This window comes from Cryptotermes secundus, unplaced genomic scaffold (genome assembly GCF_002891405.2).
Source record: "Cryptotermes secundus unplaced genomic scaffold, Csec_1.0 scaffold480, whole genome shotgun sequence".
In the NCBI taxonomy this organism is placed as follows: domain Eukaryota; kingdom Metazoa; phylum Arthropoda; class Insecta; order Blattodea; family Kalotermitidae; genus Cryptotermes; species Cryptotermes secundus.
The window spans coordinates 402,881-422,336 of NW_019732379.1; the positions used below are offsets into that span (position 1 = coordinate 402,881).

Genomic DNA, 19,456 nt, shown 5'->3' on the forward strand with positions numbered 1-19,456 from the left:
ATCGGTACAATTGATCTTCTCTATCCTTTTCTAACACCACATTTCGAAGCTTTCCAGGTGTTTCTGATCTACTGCCCTAAGTGTCGAAGTTTCAGCCCCATACAAAGCGAAGCTCCAAACGTAGCATTTCACTAGTTTTTTTCTCAAATTTAAGTCCAATTTGCTGGTAAAAAGATTCTTCTTCTTGCTAAATGCAGCTTTTGCCATGGCAATCCTAGATTTAATTTCACAAGTACACCTTCCATCATCTGTTAACAAGCTACCCAAATATTTAAAACATTTCACATTCTCCAGTTGTTTTTGATCTATCTTTATTGTGACTGGGGATGGTTGTCTCGAAATTTATCTTATGCGATGTTTATTAAATTTCGACAAAATCTTCAACATAAGCTCATGAAACAAGGTGGAAATGCACATATAGGTAAAGTACATCATCGAATAACATCTTTACTGAAATAAAGGTTGAACGTAATTCGTTTGTAATGTGATATTGGTATACTAATTCTTTTGGAGTTATATAAGTATTCTCCATTGAAGTGCAATCTTAAAACAAACCAAATAAATATTTATTCATGTATCTAGGCGCAGAACATGACCAGGGGCACCCATTCTGAAATCTTAATTTTTTTTCTACTTACTAAATATTTTTAAAGCAGAGCAGCAGTCTGATTCGTCCTCATCCCTGGGACGGAACAGTACATGTGCCCAGACAGATGTAGACAGAAACATACTTCCAATATATTCTAATGCATCCCTTTACATCGGGCAACTATTCAATTGTTTTATTTTAGATTATTTATTGTTTGACAGATTTAGAGCTATTAGTAAAAATTGAGACTTTCTAAAAATTTGTGGTTTACTTTCAAATATTTATAATTTACTTATATTTATAAAATGTGTGCACATAACTGATTACTAGTATTTATATTCATTATTTATCTTGGCATATTGAGGAAAACAACGAAGCATGTCCCTCTAAATCTCGAAACGGGAACTTCCTAAGACCGAACATTAGTGTCATTGTCACTGTGAATCTCGATAACCTGCTTTCAAAACCAAAACGAAGCGCGCTGAAATTTCAGCTGATCTCTTCTGTTGTCTCTGTTTTCCAGACATCAGTAACATTATGCAGTCTGGGAGTGGGCGCCACGTTTGGGGATTCTATCTTGCACGACTTGCCGCGGGACAGCACAGTGGTCACGCGGTCGACATGCGAGCTGCTCAGGGTAGAGCGGCAGGATTTCAAGCTCATATGGGAGGTGAGTCACACGCTGTGTAATGTGTTACGTTTGAGAGAAAGGTCACACATTGAAACTTGTAGCTCGGAAGGAAGCCACACAATGGGACTTCCTTCCCCAAGTGTAGATTTGGGATCTGACTCATGCCGTACATTCTGGTTAATCAGATGTATATCTGGGTGAGCACACCTTTGGGAGAAGGGTCACATTTTGCAGTTTGCTTCATCAAGTGCACATGTGAAAGGTGAATCGCACGTCTGAAAGAAAAGTCCCATCTTACAGCTGTCGTCATCAAGTGTACGTCAAGGAGACAAATCGTACATCGCAGCTTGTAAAATTTTGTTTGTAGATAGATCATGAACATAATGTGCAACGCGTCCTGATGAATTAATTTGCCGACAATGCGAGCCAAACAGCGCAGTGTGTGTCTAGTGCTACTGGTGCGAACTACACGTATGTATAGCTACCAAAACATACGGTATTTATTTACAATCGGAACTACAGTTCTTCCGGAATATGGTTCTTTCTTTGTCAGTGCCACATTTATAGGGATTCAGAGTCCTGTGGCCAGATTTTAGGAAGTTGTTGAGAAGAAAATTTGGAATGAATATGTAAATAAACTGCTGTCAGATTTGCCACCACTTCAGCGTTTCAAACTTTGGTTTCTTTATGTGTATATGTATTTATTCTTTATTCTTAGTGGGGTGAGACTGAGTTCACTCGATACTGCGGTCACTAGTGGCCTAATATACCAGCCCCAGATGAAAGATGATTGTGACTGTGGAGCAATTGGTGGAGTGAGGATTGACGGGGGAAACCGAAGTACGCGGAGAAAACCTGCCTCAGCGCCACTTTATCCATCGCAAATCCCACATGACACCCGGATTCGAATCCGGGCTTCCGCTGTGGGAAGCCAGCCGGTAACCGCTTGAGCTATGGCGCGGCCTTGTGATGTATGTGTATATATATGTATGTATGTATGGTAAAGCCCTCATAACGTTACAAGACGGAGTTCGTGCTACATTCACTTATGATTCACATTACTTCGGCGCCAAAGTATTGATAACAGCGAGACGAGATGGCACGATATATTATAATGGAGTATGCTGATACTTGGGGGCACGCGGTAGCGCAATTTGTTGAGGCACTATGCTACAAGCCGGAAGGTCGAGGGTTCCAGCCGCACTATGGCCCTGGGATCGACACAGCCTCTAACAGAAATAGTATCAGGAATCTTCCTGGGGATAAAGCACGGCCGGCGCATAAAGCTGACAGCCTCGCCGATTGTCTGTAATATGTGGGGGCCTCGACGTCTCACAACCCAATGGGCCTGTTACAGGGTTAGCTTTATGTAGACGCTTCTTTCATATACGACTTTGTGATGAAAATGCTGACGCTGTCTCGACAGAATACCGGCGTTGGTATCCAGATAGGAGGCAACCCAACAGACATATGTCTGCAACGGTACAGGGCGGGCTAGGGGAAACTGGCACATTCACGTTAATAGCGCGCACTGGCCGTGGCAGAATGATGTGTTAAATGTTGTACATATTAATCCATCGACTGGTGTTCGTAGGGTCGTGTGTGAAGCAGTTTGGCATACTCTGCAGGAGTGGCATGAACAACTTGCACAAAAGCTACAGCCAGTTTAAGGGATCCTACAGAGAATTATAGATGAACTGGACCTGCTCTGCCATGTATTGTGGACTGATGTGGCAGCATTCACAAGGAATGGAGTAAACAGTCTCCAGTACCTACCTGAATGGGCACTAAGAATTCTGTTTCGCAACGCTCGTCAGTTCAGTACGAATTAACACAAGAATTTTGGCATCACAAGTGCCCAGTATGTGATAGCGAATCGTCTCAGTGCATTCCATTGCCCTGTTTTCCTTGGAAATGCGCTTCCACTTTTATTTGTGGGCGTATCCCTTAATGTTCACAATGTATTTGATTTGAGCAGGTCGGCGCCCCCCCCCCACTTTTAACGCCAAGTGCGTAATTGAATGAACATCAATTTTCCCGGCACATGGCTTGACCGTGAGCGTCCGACGGTCTAGCCTCCGCGTTCCGGTCTGTGCTCACTTTTCCTCCAGAGATGCATCCTAGGAACTATTTATACTAGTACGGAAATACTACAGGGAAGGGGACACGCGATACCGTAGCTGGTTGAGGCCGGAAGGTCGCGGGTTCAAGTCTCGATAAGGTCATTAATTTTTTTTTCAATTTACCTAATCCTTCCAACAGCACTATGGCCCTGGGGTCGACTCAGCCTCTAACAGAAATGAGTATCAGAAATTTTCCTGGGGTGTAAAGTGCGGCCGGCGCGTAAGGCTGACAACCTTGCCGCCATCTTTGAGCCGGTTGTCTAGAAAATGTGGGAGCCTCAACGTCTCACAACCCTATGGGCCTTCACGGCCTGTTACAGGGATAGCTTTACCTTTACGGAACTACAGGATCAGTCCCATCCTGGTAGCTGTGACAGATATTAGGGACCAACCTAGAATATTGATTCATGTCACGGATTCTATTCGATGTTTCTGTGAAGCGTGCGCGAGACCTGGAGGAGGTAACTTTGAACAGCTCATGTGAAGGAGCACGTAGAACCATGAGGGTCCTCACATTGCGATCAGACGCAGTAAAGGTTGTGTTTATGGATTCTTTTTTTAAAAAAGACTAAATATAGTTTAATGGTAGCTTAATATAAAACACAAGTGGGTGTAATACTTAACATGTAATTTTTTGTTAATCAAGGATTCATTCATTCATCAGTAATCTGTCAAGACTACAGGTCCACAGTCTCTTCCAAAACAGTTCCTCCACTTGATGCGATCTAGAGCTTTCTCCTTCAAACGAAAATATCCTCTTCTGTCCTCAAGGTCATCCAGCATCTTCTTACGTCTTCTTCCTCGTCTTCTGGTCACTTCTATCCGCCCCTCTATCTTTCCTTCAATAACTTCTTTTAGAAGGCAGTTACCGCGTAAGATATGACCAATCCAATTAGCCTTCCGTTTTCTTATTTCGTGTAGTATATTCCTCTGCTCACTGACTCTAAATAACACTTCTTAATTTCTCACATAATCGGTCCAACTGATCTTCTCCATCCTTCTCCAACACCACATTTCGAAGAATTAAGGATATTCAATGCAAATAACGTTGACATTTATTTCATTAAGAAGCGACGAAACATTGTAACTCGAAAATTTATGTACATTGTCTGCTCAAAGTTATTAACCAAAGAAGCTCCTAAAGTTTAGCTGTATGACTTTAAGTTTCCTGATAGTGAAAACTTTAAAGAGAAAATAGCACTGAATTGAATAAATACAAGTTTACTCTCATAAGTGAGAAAGAACTTCAACGAGGATTAGAATCGCACCCAGGAACACTACTGTATATGTCGGTAAGAGTATTCTGAGGAATATATTTCATGTCTATGAACGTTCCGTGTCAGGTCCGCAGGACAGAACAAACAGAAACCGACATGAAGGTTACGTTTTCAAATCCAGTGTGTCCATGAAGCCCTTATCTGTTTTGTTACTATGCAAATCACGAAATGTTTAGTCGCCTATCTTTTTGCACTTTGCATTATCGCACTTTAATGCACACAGATTACAAATGTGCCTTACAAAAAACGAAACATACTACTATTTCAATAAAATAGATCAACTTCATGGGTATCTTCTATATTAGATAGATCTTTCACGCTTCATCACATGTACTGAAGGTTCTAAATAAAGTACTCTTCATAAGTTCTTCTCACATATACTTGTGATCATATTAAGTCAAAAGGCACTTCATGGTGTTCCTATGATATCGAAGTGTGTTTTATGGTGGATTCCGTGTGCACTTTTATGGAGTGCTGTCGAAACACGGTAGAGTACGTGAGAGGGGCATCGTATTGAGCAAATGCTCGCTTCTGCTTAGTGTGGAACTGCTGTAACAGTAAGTTTGGGGCTCAGTAAAATATTACGAAATTCCAAGTTAGGCTTCAATTGAGTGGAACTGAACATTCATCTTTCGCATGTTGAGTCAATCACTTTCCGCGACAACTAATTCGAAGCGGTGGCAAAGGCATTTTTCTATTCTGAACTGAGGCTTGTTTATTTTGCATAGCCTGTCGTCATTACGGTTGAGATAATACTTCAATTGAACTACAAATCTGCCTTAGTGACATCCTACAGCATTTCCGTAAGCGTTCAGAATACGAGTGGTTACGCTGTGTTCAGGGAGAACATGCAGTTAGCAAAGCGCATTTAGGAAGCACCCCCACAGAGAGCATGCTGTAACTAACGTCATGAAGTTGAGCCTTTGATTAGCGAGCAGTCGCTCAGATAATCAATTTTTTCCCTGCCTAGTGCGGAACCTGAGAATTTGTTACCGTATTCACAATAACATGCCCCTGTGTGCCAGGTCAGTATAGTCCAAACCATCAAAATACATTTATTTAAGATACATTTTGGCATCAGCCTCTCGTTTACACTTAGGTCTTTCAAATGGTTTGGATTTCGGTTTTTCCGACTACAGTTCTGTATACACTTCTAGCTGCTCTGACCGTCTTGACCTTGATTTGATCTCCATAATAATATTTAATGAATATTTATTCATTCATCTCGCTACAACTTTGGAGCATAGGGCTAATTTCCAGTTTAATTGATCATTTTTTACAGACGGTAGGACGCCTTGGACGAGTGATCAGCCTGTAGCCAGACCTCTACCTAAACACAGGACAACACAAACAGAATAAACACATACACATACCAGAGATCCATGCCCTGTGTGGATTTCGAACCTGCGATCCCTGCTTCCGAGCGAGCGAAGACAATTCATGCCTTAGACCTCTCGGCTACTGTGACCAATACATGTCTCAGACATCTCGGCTACTGTTACCGGCCATTTTATGAATAATACCAACTGAGAATTCCCCCGTTTTGCAGATTTCACTGGCCTCCAATATAAATCATTATCTTTTACACCCCTCTAATTGTTAGTGATAAAGTTAAGAACGGTCCATAAACCGTGATAGCTTAGAGAGAGTTGACACTTAGTCTGCTGACGGAATGAACAGTGTGCAGCTTTACATTTTAAATAGGGGCAAACTCTTAGGAACCGTAAGGAAAATTCAACGGTACTCATCCCTCGTTAGGTATTTCGTTTTCATAGTCAGAGCAGTTTTCATGAACAAGTAGTTTGCTTTTCTTAAGTGTGTTTAGCACAGACTTCAGAAGGCTCTAGAAAGTTACACGTTGCAATGCAGTTCCATGTCCAAAGTAGAAAAGGAAATATGATCCCTGTAATTCTTACAAGTTTTCCACAAGTTTTAAAAACGTTCCCTTCAATTTTCTTGCACTTATATTAAATAACTGCTGCACTATGATGTGTATTAAGTTATTACTTAAGTTTAAACAATGTAATATGGCATTTGTTTTCACAGCGGCCCTTCTACAGGGTAATTAATAAGTGTAACCCTCATCCTTTTGCGCGAAAACGTTTGCGCAGAATGTGCCAGACACTTGACTGAGGCTCGCGCGGTGTCTTGACTTCTGAGGGCTCCTCACAGAAGTGTCTCGCACAAACTCGACAGTCTCGGCAGATGGCTCCGGCAGACCTGTTCGATTTCAGCGCACAGGCAACCAAGTTGTTGGAACTTCTTGTGCCATTCACGAATTCTTTTGTCCGTAGATGGTTCTTTGTGGTAAACTTCCGTTGTACCGTCACAATTGACTCAGTTCTCTCAAATTCCAAGACAGAACACTTTTACACTAATGTTAGGTTGCGAGTGTACATTATGACAATTGCATGATTGCATGATATCACAATTATCTTCATTGACTCTTGCAATTTCCAACAGTTCCCGAATGTTTCCATTATAGGCTTTATTATGATTTTCGAAATATGTGAAGGATATTCATATACTTTATATGAAAGGTATCCACCCCACAATACTACTGCTCAAATATTAGATAGGGAAATCACTGATTACTTTCTGAACCTAAGAAAATATCATTAAAATTTCTTCTAAGTATTAAAATAAAAAACAACTCATCACTATACATATTCTAGACTAAACAATAAAATACACTTACATGAATGTCAGCTCTAATAACTCGTGCATTCCTGTAAACAATGTGATTCTGTAAGTACATTAATAGATGGAAAGAAAATAATTCCCTGATGCTGTATGCTACCTGCTAGCACATATAGGCCTGGAAGATTAGATGGCAAGAATGCAATCCGTTCTATCACACCGAAATACACATCTCATTTAGAAATCACTTGCCTTAACACATACTCTAAACACCACTGTGCACATTCTACACTGTCATTTAACAGGATTTCCAGCATAGCACCAATAAAAACACGTGTTTCACTTATCATACCACCTTGTTATAAGCAAGAATTCTTCATACAAACAAGATATGTACATAAAAGGGGAAACTTTAGAATCCATTGTGGTTGAATGGAAATCTTAACTTTCTTGAAAAAACTACAAAACCTCACTACACATCACTGTGTATATATTACACACAAAAATATAACGTCATACTAGAGAATTTAAACTTCACTTTACACTCGATATTGTTCTGACCAAAACAACATACTACATTATACCCACCACTCTCTGTCACACAGAACTAAGTTTTAAATTCAAAAAATAACTTCTTCAGTGGGAACTAGAAATTCACTTTGCACCCTCTTGTTACATGTACTTGTAATAATGCAAAAAAAAAATGTCATTCTCACTAATAACCTACTCATACATGTAATATTCGGAGGCGTCATACCAAGCCTACATTCTGTTTTCTGTCATACCAAATATGCACTCATGAAATCTAATTCACTCACTCACTAAAACACATTTTTTGCAAATCACTGTACATACTTCACACGAGATTATTAACAATAGTGGAAGAAAAACCTCAAAGACACATTGCCATACTACACACCCACTATTCTTATATGCACTTACTTTCGTGAAATCAATAAATGTACGTTATGGTGCATTATTTCTTCACACATACTTCAGTTTCATGGTTCAGAGGGAAAACAGTTCGATTTCGTTGTGGAACAGAGGAAACACATGTTTGTAAAATTTGGTGCACTCGCCATTACTCGGTCCAGGATAATACACACATTAAAGCCTACCATTTGCACTATCTGACTGAATCTTTTAACATATACTTTCAGGCAGTTAATTAATTAAAACTTGTACACATATATATATATATATATATATATATATATATATAAATATATAAACATGCACATAACGCCGTCTTATTATTTATAAACACATCTTCATACCAGGAAAGAAACGGACCTTGATGTTGTACACCGGATATTTAGGTCACAGTGACAGGGCAGCCAACCTCTTAACATGACTGAAACAGAAACGTTCGAATATCAGTTTGATTACAGGACGGTAATTTTTCACCCTATTTTTTTTACCCATTTTCGTGTATAATATTATTCTACTTCCTTTCCAGGAAGGGAAATTCGGGCGAAACAAATGCCCAGCAGTCACTGAATTGATCGCGTATCCATACACGGGAAAGAAGGGAACGATTTCACTGATAATAAAGATTCTTCGTCATAACGTTATGTCATTGGAGGGCAGCATAATGCCATAATATGTGATATTCAGGATTCATTTGTATTACCGTGGGGAATTCGCAAACTCTTGAGGTGGCAGCGGCGTTCTCGACACATTCTAAACTATCACGTAGCAATATAACGTCGGAATATGAGAACGTAAATTGATATTATTGGTGAAAAAACGGTCAATACGCCCAATTTTGTACATAACGTCATATTTCGAGATGTATTCCATGTTACGACGGTCCTATATTAACACCGCTCTTTTCCAACCTGCCTTTACTTTTATCGGCTCAGTCGGAATGGTGTTATCCCTGCTACACCTGTTTCTTCCTTAGGACAGTGTATGATGGCCACTGGAAGTTGTTCTCACAGATCAAACTAAGGAAGATCGGTATAGGTACGGGAAACTAGCTGGGTCGGTTTGCATGGGTCTCAGGGTAGCGATGCCGCAGAAAGCGTTTTTCTAAGAGTTGAGCCAATTAACGTTTATTTACCTGCTAATTCACCACACTGTTAAATTAATGTATTCTTGTGCTGTATGTTACAGAGTTACTATCGGCAGGCTATGTCTCGGAGCGTGCAAGGTCACGTCCGTTCAGTTCGGAATCTATTGTGAAAGTCTCCCTTTTGTGGAATGGCTTGCCCCCCCACGCCGGGAATTCGAAAGATGGTGTTTTCATATACATTTCATCCCATCTTCCGTGGGAAGCTTGAACGAGGCAACCCAATCATACTGGCCCTCATTCACAGGCAATTGTAACAAGCTCTGACCTGTCCTTTTAGGCGCGTCCGGTTCCCTGTACCCGAGCTAAGTTTATGACGGATCGTAAATGTTATAACTCCGGACTTCTTGTTTCTGCCAAATCTAGAAATTTTCAACGTAAACATCGTATTGCACGTCCCAGACGATGAAATACGATATTACAGATCACGATACATTTCCGGTAATATCGAAACATAAGACTTTTGAAATTTAAATTACGGAGAATTAATTAGAAATAAATTTCAGGTTCATCAATAATCATCCAAATAAATAAGGGCTCAGAATGATCAGCGTCAATATTACGTTCCTTTAAATAGGAGCTTAGTAAATGACGTCACTTCTCCGTGTGCTCAATGATTTACTGGGCATTCACCTGTAACTCAGGAGTACCATTCGCTGATGTTAGCTTAGGTTATGTCATGTTAGATTGGGTTATGTTAGGTTTGCGCAGTAGACTACTGCGCATCCATCTGTACATTGGAGGGGGCGAACCTCGATAATTTACGCTAATGTTAGTTTTTTATTGTACATTATATCAGGTTTACGCGAATGACTACTGCGCATCGTTATGCTCCGTTGAGCACTGTTTGGCCATCGGCAATATCTTACTATTGAATGTTTCTGAAGGCGTATGAAATTGTACGTATTGTAACTTAATGATATAGTATATGTATATTGTATACATATATTAATGTGCCGGGATTCTCTAGGATTGCAACAAGTTACGTTTTAATGATGCGTTACTGTACGGTAGAGGTGAATTCTTTCTTATATCTTGGTAGTAGGTGCTTATTGCTACGGCCACTATTTGGCCTAGGAAGCGGAAGTTATTTTCAGTGACAGACCCCTCTTCTTGTTAAATCTGAAGCCCCCCATCCTAATCTGTAAATTCCCGTAACATAGAATTAAAATATGGTCATGAGTCCCGTCGGGGATCGAAGCCGAGCAATAGTCTAATGTTTCGGATGCCAGTAGTAAACTACTGCTCTGTTCTGCTCTTCATAGGTTGACCAGTGACAGATCTGTGTGAGGGACGAGACTGAGTAGGCCCCTTCGACCCCCCCCCCGCCACAAGGGTACGGAAGCATGCATTTTCCGAAACGCTTTGTTCCTCTAGAACAGGGGCTTTCAACCTTTGTGAGACCGCGTCCCGGTAAATGCTTTTTTTTATTAGATGAGGTCCCGGCGGTTGAGAAACACTAGTCAAGAATATTAGGAGATGGAGGAATCTAGCTGCACAGTAGTCCCGAATATCCAATCTTTTTTCTCACCTTTTTGTTTTATGCGATTATAATTCCAATAGGCAAATTCTGGGCTCTTTTTGACTTTTAATTTGCACAATTGCCATAATTTCAGTTGTTATAATTCGCTGTATTTGTGTAAATTTATGTCTTTTTTTAAACCCCATAGACCAAAGATAGATATCTCGCGGACCTGCGGTTTGAGATACTCACGGTTTCAAACCACAGGATGAGGCACATGTCTTTTATTTTATGTATATTCATTTATGACCATTTATACTGTCTAGGTACGTATCTGCGAAGTGTGACACCATTAAGAATTCGACGAAAGACCTTATCGCAACGTTTTCTCCGAGGTCATCTGCTTCTATGGACACAAACAAACGAACATCGCAAACATACGTCCGTCACATTGACATGTGAACATAAAGTGTGAGAGTCTGCGCGTACGAATATGTTATCTAACGATGAGTCAGGCCGTTAAACGAAACGCCATGTGTCAGACACTACTAGACATCAGACGGTCTGCCAACACACACACACACACTATGTGCCTCACACACACACGTATATATATATATATATATATATATATATATAATAAACGATTATTTTATAGGGCTTTGCTACAGATTCCGGCAGATCACAGGGTCTACATAAACGTTTCACTTGAAGAGTGATGAACTAAACGTTGATAGTAACGTTTCATATACGAGCTGTTATACATAGTTCATAATTTCCGCTATGCTCATGAAATGTCATTTTAGGTAGTTGGATATGTGTTAAAATGCCATTCGGATGGCTATAAACCATATGATTTCAGAAACTTTAGCATTTACTATCTAACAATATTGGTATCGAAGCAGATGTTATGAAGGGAAAAGTCATTTCTACAGTTTACCCCTCTGACGACAACGGACATCATCAAGGCCCGCTTCGCCATATTTGTTAGCAACCTGTATACAGGCGCGAGTAATCGCCGGAGTCCGCAACACTGCTTAGTTTGTTTTGTTCCAAGTTTAGTGTTACGCATTTCAGAATATTGTACGAGTGTCATGGTGCCATTGGATGGTATTATGCTGCGCACGGTCCATTATTTGAGGGATAATTGGGCGCCGGTCACAGTGGCCGCGCGGCTTAAAGCATGAACCGTCTACGCCCGTTCAAACACTGGGATCGTGTGTTCGAATCCCACTCAAAGCATGATGTTTGTATTCGTTTATTCTGTTTGTGTTGTTCTGCGTGTAGGTTGCGACCTTGCGACTGACTAATCTCCCGTCCAAGGAGTCCTACCAACTTTGTATAGATTAAGAAACTGAAAAAGCGGCCAAGGTCTAGAAGGGCTATACAGCCATTGATAGATAATTGGCCCTCGACAAGTTTTCAAGTGATTGTGATTATACTAACAGCTATTTTTATTATTTTAATGGCGACGGTTGGGCTCGAATCCGGAACGTTTTGAATACTCTTTACTAGTAAGTCTTCCAGTATCGCAGCAGTATAGAGCTAACTTTCGAAAAGTGTTAGATATGCAGTACGTCTCATACAATGCACAGTGCCCAACGTAATATTGGTATAATGAATCAGCAGTCGTTATCACAGACCTTTAGAGAATCATTGAGATTGCATTATTTTATTCAGTCACTTTAGAAGTAACAGATTACTAAATGGTTTGGTTAGGCCTGTCGCCCATTTCCTCACTTGAATGTACAAGTTTCTTTCGCGAATGCGGACTCAGGCGTAAGAACCGGACACTTCTCCGCTCAAGTTCGCTTCAAGCTGAGCTGCCAAGACAGTTCATTGTATAGAGGTATTGTCATAATGAACTTTGTACTTAGCGTCCCCTGTCTTCTCCCCTTTGTTTTAATGGACTAGTCTGTGCATAATCAACTGTCTCAGTTACTCTGAATCGAATAATCATATTTCCTCCGCTTCTCGCCCTACAGAGATGCCCCTTCCAGAGGAACCTGAATATGCAGCATATACACGTAGTAGAACGCTTATGGCATCAGATAAGATTGTTGTTATTGCCATACTGCTCATAAGTATTTCCTCAAAGTTGAAGGAGAAGTTACTTTGCAGGACTTGAGGTTCTTACAGCAGTGGTTATGAAGAGTTCCATCTTCTGGGATGTGGCGTCTTGCTTGGCTTACTTTTCAACCCTGAAAATGGAGGCGACATATTCCTCTGAGACGTCGGCTGACGTTCAGTGAAATACACGGCATTATATCCCAGAAGATAGAACTAGTCCTTATCCTTGTCATCGCAAGCAGTAAGATGATGATGAATAAGACGAGAAAAACCGGAATATTAATGGAAAACAAGTGGAGATTGGGAGAACAGATCATTGTGCAAAGCGAGGACTGCTAATTCAGGGACGGATAAAACCAAGAAGAAGAAGACTGCTGACCGCGTCCTTGGTGGTGGTGGTGACAGTGGCGGCGATTATTATCATCAACGCTGTTGCCGTGTTTGTTTATTCGTTGTGTAGATATCTGGAGTCTGAATATCTCGTTCAATAAAGTGTCTGGGCAAGGGGCTGGACGACCAGGGTTGTATTTCCGGCAGGAATACACGTGTTTCTCTTTGTCTTCGCGTCCAGGGGCTCTGCGGCCCACCCGGCCTTCTATGCAGTGGGTGCCGGGGGCTCCTTCCCCGCAGGTAAATCGGCCAAGCATGAAGCCTAGCACTGACCTACATCTAGTTTCGAAGTGAAGAATGTGAAGGGCTGTGCTTCCATGGCTTCATGGCATGATGCTTTGTTTTACGCACAGAGAGAAATTTAGCTTTCAAAATGTGTACCTGTGTGCCTGGACAGAAGAGATTGAACTACGGAAATATGTACATATCATTTTACTAACAACATATCAATGTTTCATGCACGTGAACTGCTCTCGTTAAAGTAATTAGCCAATATGCCAATTACAAATCGACTAATTTTTTTCATAGTCTCGAATTCCTAAACATATTTTTAATAACAGTAATTATCACAACCAACAAGAGTACACTGTCAATTAATGACGTTCAGTTAATATTGTGGAGATTTGTTGACGGTGTAACGATTAAGATTTTTAAAATTAGGATTGCCTCGAACGTAGTACGAGGGAGAGTTGCTAAACGGGTCACAGGTGGAAGTAAAACAGTTGTAATGGATGTAATAGGTTTTCTGTGTGTGTCACTAAGTAGCAGCATAGTCCGGCTTCATGGCAGTCTAGGTAGCAGACGCGCATGCGTATGTTCACAGATTGGTTTCAATAGTCAAAATGGCGACAGTGCTTGAGTTGTGTATTACCGAAGAACATCGTCCTGTTATGCGTTTTTGCGTGCAAAACGACTCGGTGCAAAGGAAATTTCTAAAGAAATGTGTTATGTTTTTGTTGGGAAGTGTTTGTTGCGTAAAGGTTCCATCTTAATGGCAAACGTTCCGCTGATAACGAAGAGATTGAAATGGAGGTGCTGAAGTGGCTGAGACAACAGCCAGAAGACCTCTGTGTTGCGGGTTTCAACGCACTGCTAAAGCAATGGGACAAGTGTATCAATGTTGGCGGAGGATATTTCGAGAAATAGAAGTTTTCGTCAGGTTCGAATATCACATGTTTTACGTTTTATATTCATCTGTGTCCTGTTTACTGACTCTCCCTCGTACAATTAACTCTGCCCCGTTTTTAGTCAAAAATGCAATATCTCTTCCCGAGAACAAAAGCTTGAACTGAAACTAAAGCCCGTGTTCACATCTGTTACGTGAAGTGGAACTGAAAGCACGGTATTTTACTATCCAGTGTTCATCTTTAAGTTTATTGGGATTTAACCCGGTACACGGTTCTCGTAATGTTGTTCTCCAGCTGTACAGGTTAGGCCCTTGACGTGTTCCAATTCAGGATTAATTTCTGAAAGTGTGAATATTTTAGACACGTAGCAGTACCTGTACATCCGTACACAGGATAACACAAACACTGAGAAAATTCTAACGAACATTCATGCCTCTAGCAGGATTCTAAATCAAAATCCCACTTTTTGAGCCCTCGAATACACTACATACCTAAGACCACGTGACCGCGGGGAATTTGCTGTAACCCACAATAATGAACAATATTTGCTATTGCCAGTGTTTGAATGTGTTTATGCATAGTTCTGATTAATGACAAACAGAGATAATAGTACACATACAAATCTGTCATTTTACCAGTTTCTTGTATGGTTATGACTAGTTTTTTCACATCAGGGACGAACATAGATTTAAAGTGTTTGAAAATTGGTGCTGAGGGGAACATTTGTATCTAAGAGAGAGGAAGTAAGAGGGGGACTGAGAAAACTGCATGTAGAAGAGCTTCATGTTTAATATTCTTCACCAGATGTAATTAGAATGATCAGAGAAAGGAGAATGAGATGGGTGGGGCATACAGCAAGTATAGTATAGATAACAAATGCATGCCCAATTTTATTTAAAAAATCTGAAGGGTAGAGGCTGTGTGTGAAGCCTAGGCGCAGATGATCGGTCACGGTAGCTGAGCAGTCTAAGGCATGTGCTGTCTTCGCTCGCTCGGAAGCCGGGATCGTGGGTTCGAATCCCACACAAAGCATGGATGTTTGTATGTGTATGTGTTTCTTCTGTGTTTGTACTGTTCTGTGTTTAGGTAGAGGCCTTGGGACGAGCTGATCATCCGCCCAAGGAGTCCTACCGTCTGTAAAATGATCATGAAACTGAGAAATCAGCCCCGTGCTCCAAAGTGAGAGAAAGAGGAGCAAAAGGAAGACGCAGATGGGGGAATTATACTTAACGGGATCTAAAAGATGTAGGGTATGAAAATGTGGACCGTATTCAACTCGCCTCTGATAGGGACCGGTAGCAGTCACTTGTGAACATGGAAATGAACCTCCGGATTATATAAATGGCGGGGAATTCCTTTACTGGCTGAGTCACTGCAAGTTTCTCAAAAGGAGCTCTGCTTCATTGGATTAGTTCTGAGGAACGACACTTAGCAGTGGATCTGTTATTGGTACATACCATAGAAATCAGATCCCGCGGATTCGATTCCCGGTGAGGTCATTGAATTTTTTAATTGACCTAGCCCGTCCTGCCGCACTATGGCCCTGGGGTCGACTCAGGCTCTAACAGAAATGAGTGCCAGGAATTTTCCTGGGGCTAAAGGACGGCCGGCACCTAAGACTGACAACCTCACCGCCATCTGTGAGCCGATTGTCTAGAAAATGTGGGAGCCTTGACATCTCACAACCCAGTGGGCCTTCACGGCCTGTTACTTTACCTTTTGCTTTTTACCCAACGTAAGCTGCGGTTACCCATATCAAATCCGTGCAGAGAATCAGGCCCTGTGTGTAAATCACAGTCACTGTAGTTCTCCCAGACTCTGAGAACCAGACCAGAGCTGCGCCCCGTCCATCACAGGAGCGCGGGTGCTAGACGGGAGGGCAGTTGCAGCTGTGAGCTTGAATTACAATAAATATCGAAACATGAAGATCATCAGGGAAAAATTAAGCGGCTTACTATGACGGCTTGTTTTTAACGGAGTCGTTGTGACAGTGGAGTTACAGGCTTACTGTTTTTAACTATTTGAAGCCTGAGATTCGTGGTGTAATATTTTAAAATTTAGTACCTTCCCCACAGAAAACACTGTCTCCATTACAGAGACAATCGGTTTATACTGCGTAATTGCTTCTTGTTCTGAGAATCGTGCAGAACATATAAATACCATCTGTGAAATGAAGATTATTTTAATGTTTAGGCAGGTGATACGTACAGTAACAACTGTTATTTGTAACGGTTAGAGTTGTCTGTGTGAAAACGATCACGATCATTAGAGATCGGTACTCTGTTTTACATGAATATCATAGAAAATGACACTAGGCCTATTTAATATTTTTGTAAATAATGTTGGTAGGTTATACCCAGATAATTTCGTGACCTGCCCTATTTCGTAGTGCCACACTCTATAGCTATCATGAGATATCGTGTGTGTTCCACAGAAAGGTTGGACAGTCCTCCGTAGATGGATCACGTAGGTAAGTTCGAGTCTGAGTGTCTTATCTACCAAAAAATAAGTATGTTATTAAATTGGTAGGTTTTGTGTGCCGGTATATCTAATTGCAACACCAAATTCCATCCATACTCTTTGAATGATTTCTATAAAATCGTGCGGACAGAGAGACAGACGTCTGTTACCGATAGCCCTATCCACAGGTCTTTTCAGGTATTGATCTTTCGTGCCTGTGGCAGTATTTGGCTGGAATATTATCTTACTTTGTAGTCTGAGTTACGCGTTAGCAACGCGAATGAAAGCTATATACAGCGAGTTTCTAATTTTTTACTTATAGTTCGCTTGGGAGATATTAGAAATGCTTAAAAGATTTTTGTCGAAAAACCTGAAGGGAAGGGGCCGCTTGGGAGACCGAAGTGGAGGCGGGAGGACAACGATAACTGGATATTACAAAAATATGAGGTGAAGCCTCGACCGAATTCCATCTGGATCAGGACGCAGTCTAGTGGCAGTCTCTTGTGGATATGATAATGAACCTTCATATCACATGCGAGGTTTTGAATTTTTTTGGACCAGCTTCACAGGAAAGTTTCTGTTCTTAGTGACCGTAGTATAGTCTAGTCTATGCTTCTGAAGTATATGACAATTTTGTTGCCTGTTTCTTAGTTTGACACGCAGTTCTTAATAGCATCGGGTGCTAGAACTGTGGGGAAGAATGTTAGTACTCTGACTTAAGGGGCTGTCTCAGCATTTGTCAGGAAAATCTTATGGAAACTTTGCCCATTATTGGTACTTCTGAGTAATGATTTTATGGAAAGTTTCATGTGCAGTTATAAGCGTCAATAAGGACCGTAAGGTGAAACCAATATAACGAGTAAAATTCTAATTTAATGCAAATTGAAAGCCAGAAATGATATGAATTAATCACATATTGAAGACCGAATACAGAGTCACTCGATATATTACAAAATTCTGTAATATCGACGGCGTTCTTTAAACATATGCTACATTTGCAACTTGAGCGTGGAATACTCGACACCTGTTGATATTCTTTCAGTTAGAAGGTAAGGTAAAGCAATCCCCGCCACAGACCGCAGAGGTCCATAGGGTTGTGAGACGTCGAAGTCCCTACGTTTTCTAGGTAATTGGCTTACAGATGACGGTAAAGCTGTCAGCCTTACGCGCCGGCCGCCCTTAACTCCCAGGACAATTTCCGGCACCAATTTCTGTTAGAGGCTAAGTCGACCCCAGGGTCATAGTGCGGCTGGAAGGATTAAGTTAATTAAAAAATCCTGTGATCTCATCAGGAATGAAACCCGCGAGATTCCGGCTTGTAGCACAGTGCCCCTCCTTCAGTTAAGAAACATTTTCTGTTCTGTGTCCACAGAATTGTGTTGATATTCGTATTAGACAGCCTGTGGTCGCACTGTCACATGTATTACTGCATACTAGGAACTGGAGCCTGATGACGTCACAAATGTAGGCGCTGAGAGCTGGAAATGAAGAAATAGCCGCAATATCAAAATGCTGTCGCATTAAAGTGTTCAAATCTGATAGCTCTGTTGAAGGTGGTCTCATTGGACAAGCAATGTTAAGCGTTCAGCAGTTCCCAAAAAATTCTTTGAGCGTACCTTTTTTTCCTGATGGGATTTTTAATATTTTGAGAGCCTATCTTCAAGTTTTACATGTTTTAAGCTGGCCTAGCCGAAGTAGCGCAATGATTTCCTTGCATACTGTAACCTATCTGCTTGGCAGTGTTGCGTTGGTTGCATGATACTTGCTCATGTTTTGTCGTTTGTATTACATTTGCCTGTAAAGTAAAGCTATCCCTGTAACAGTTCATGAAGGCCCATAGGGTTGTGAGACGTTGAGGGCCCCACACTATCAAGACAATCGGCTCAAAGATGGCGGTAAGGTTGTCAGCCTTACGCGCCGGCCGCGCTTTACTCCTCAGGAATATTATTTAATTAATTCCTGGTACTCATTTCTGTTAGAGGCTGAGTCGACCCCAGGGCCTAATGCGGCTGGAAGGATTAGGTCAACTGAAAAAATCCAATGACTTCATCGGGACTTGAACCCGCTACCTTCCGGCTTCTAGCTGGCATTTCTCAGCTCGTTTTCGGACATTTTCAGTTTATGTTGTCAGCTGAAAGTTTTATCAAAACTGTTAGGCCTGTTCAGTCATTTCTAATACTGCGTAAAATGTAAGGCAAAGTCTCGTCATGACCACTTGATGGTTACTCTGTGAGTACAGTGTAATTTGGTGTGGTATTTCCTGGTTTCTGGTTATGTAATGACGTCCATTAAACTGTTAATCAGTGTTCATTTAATATTGACACTTGCCGATGTAGTGACTATATGAAACTGGTGTGTAACATTTCCAGGACATCAGTTCGTTGCTTTTCAGTGCCTAACAAAAGCAGCGATGCATAAACTCATTGTGAAGGACATGGTTAATACAAAACATATTTACTGAAGCCCTGAACACTGCTACCTTGTGTAGCGTCCATCCCAGTTAGAACTTCACGGTACAGTTATCAGGTGCACTATGTGCGTATCGAGCAGCTATGGTTCAGTGGCGGAGCGACAGAGGGAGTGCTTGTCTTTCAGGAAGCAGCTGGTTTGATT

The 19,456-nt window shown here is 41.2% G+C and overlaps 1 protein-coding gene across 3 annotated transcripts in view; it reads left to right on the plus strand.

The window, feature by feature from the left end:
• Positions 1-19,456, plus strand: part of LOC111867584 (rap guanine nucleotide exchange factor 4) — a 221,947-nt gene that overhangs the window by 135,942 nt on the left and 66,549 nt on the right. For 2 of the 3 annotated variants that reach the window (XM_023857571.2, XM_033752723.1), the window contains one exon: positions 1,113-1,259. In XM_023857571.2, coding sequence (XP_023713339.1) covers positions 1,113-1,259 — 147 coding nt within the window. Of the gene's footprint in view, positions 1-1,112; positions 1,260-14,374; positions 14,416-19,456 lie in introns of those variants that run through there. The other variant, XM_033752724.1, reaches the window with a different exon arrangement.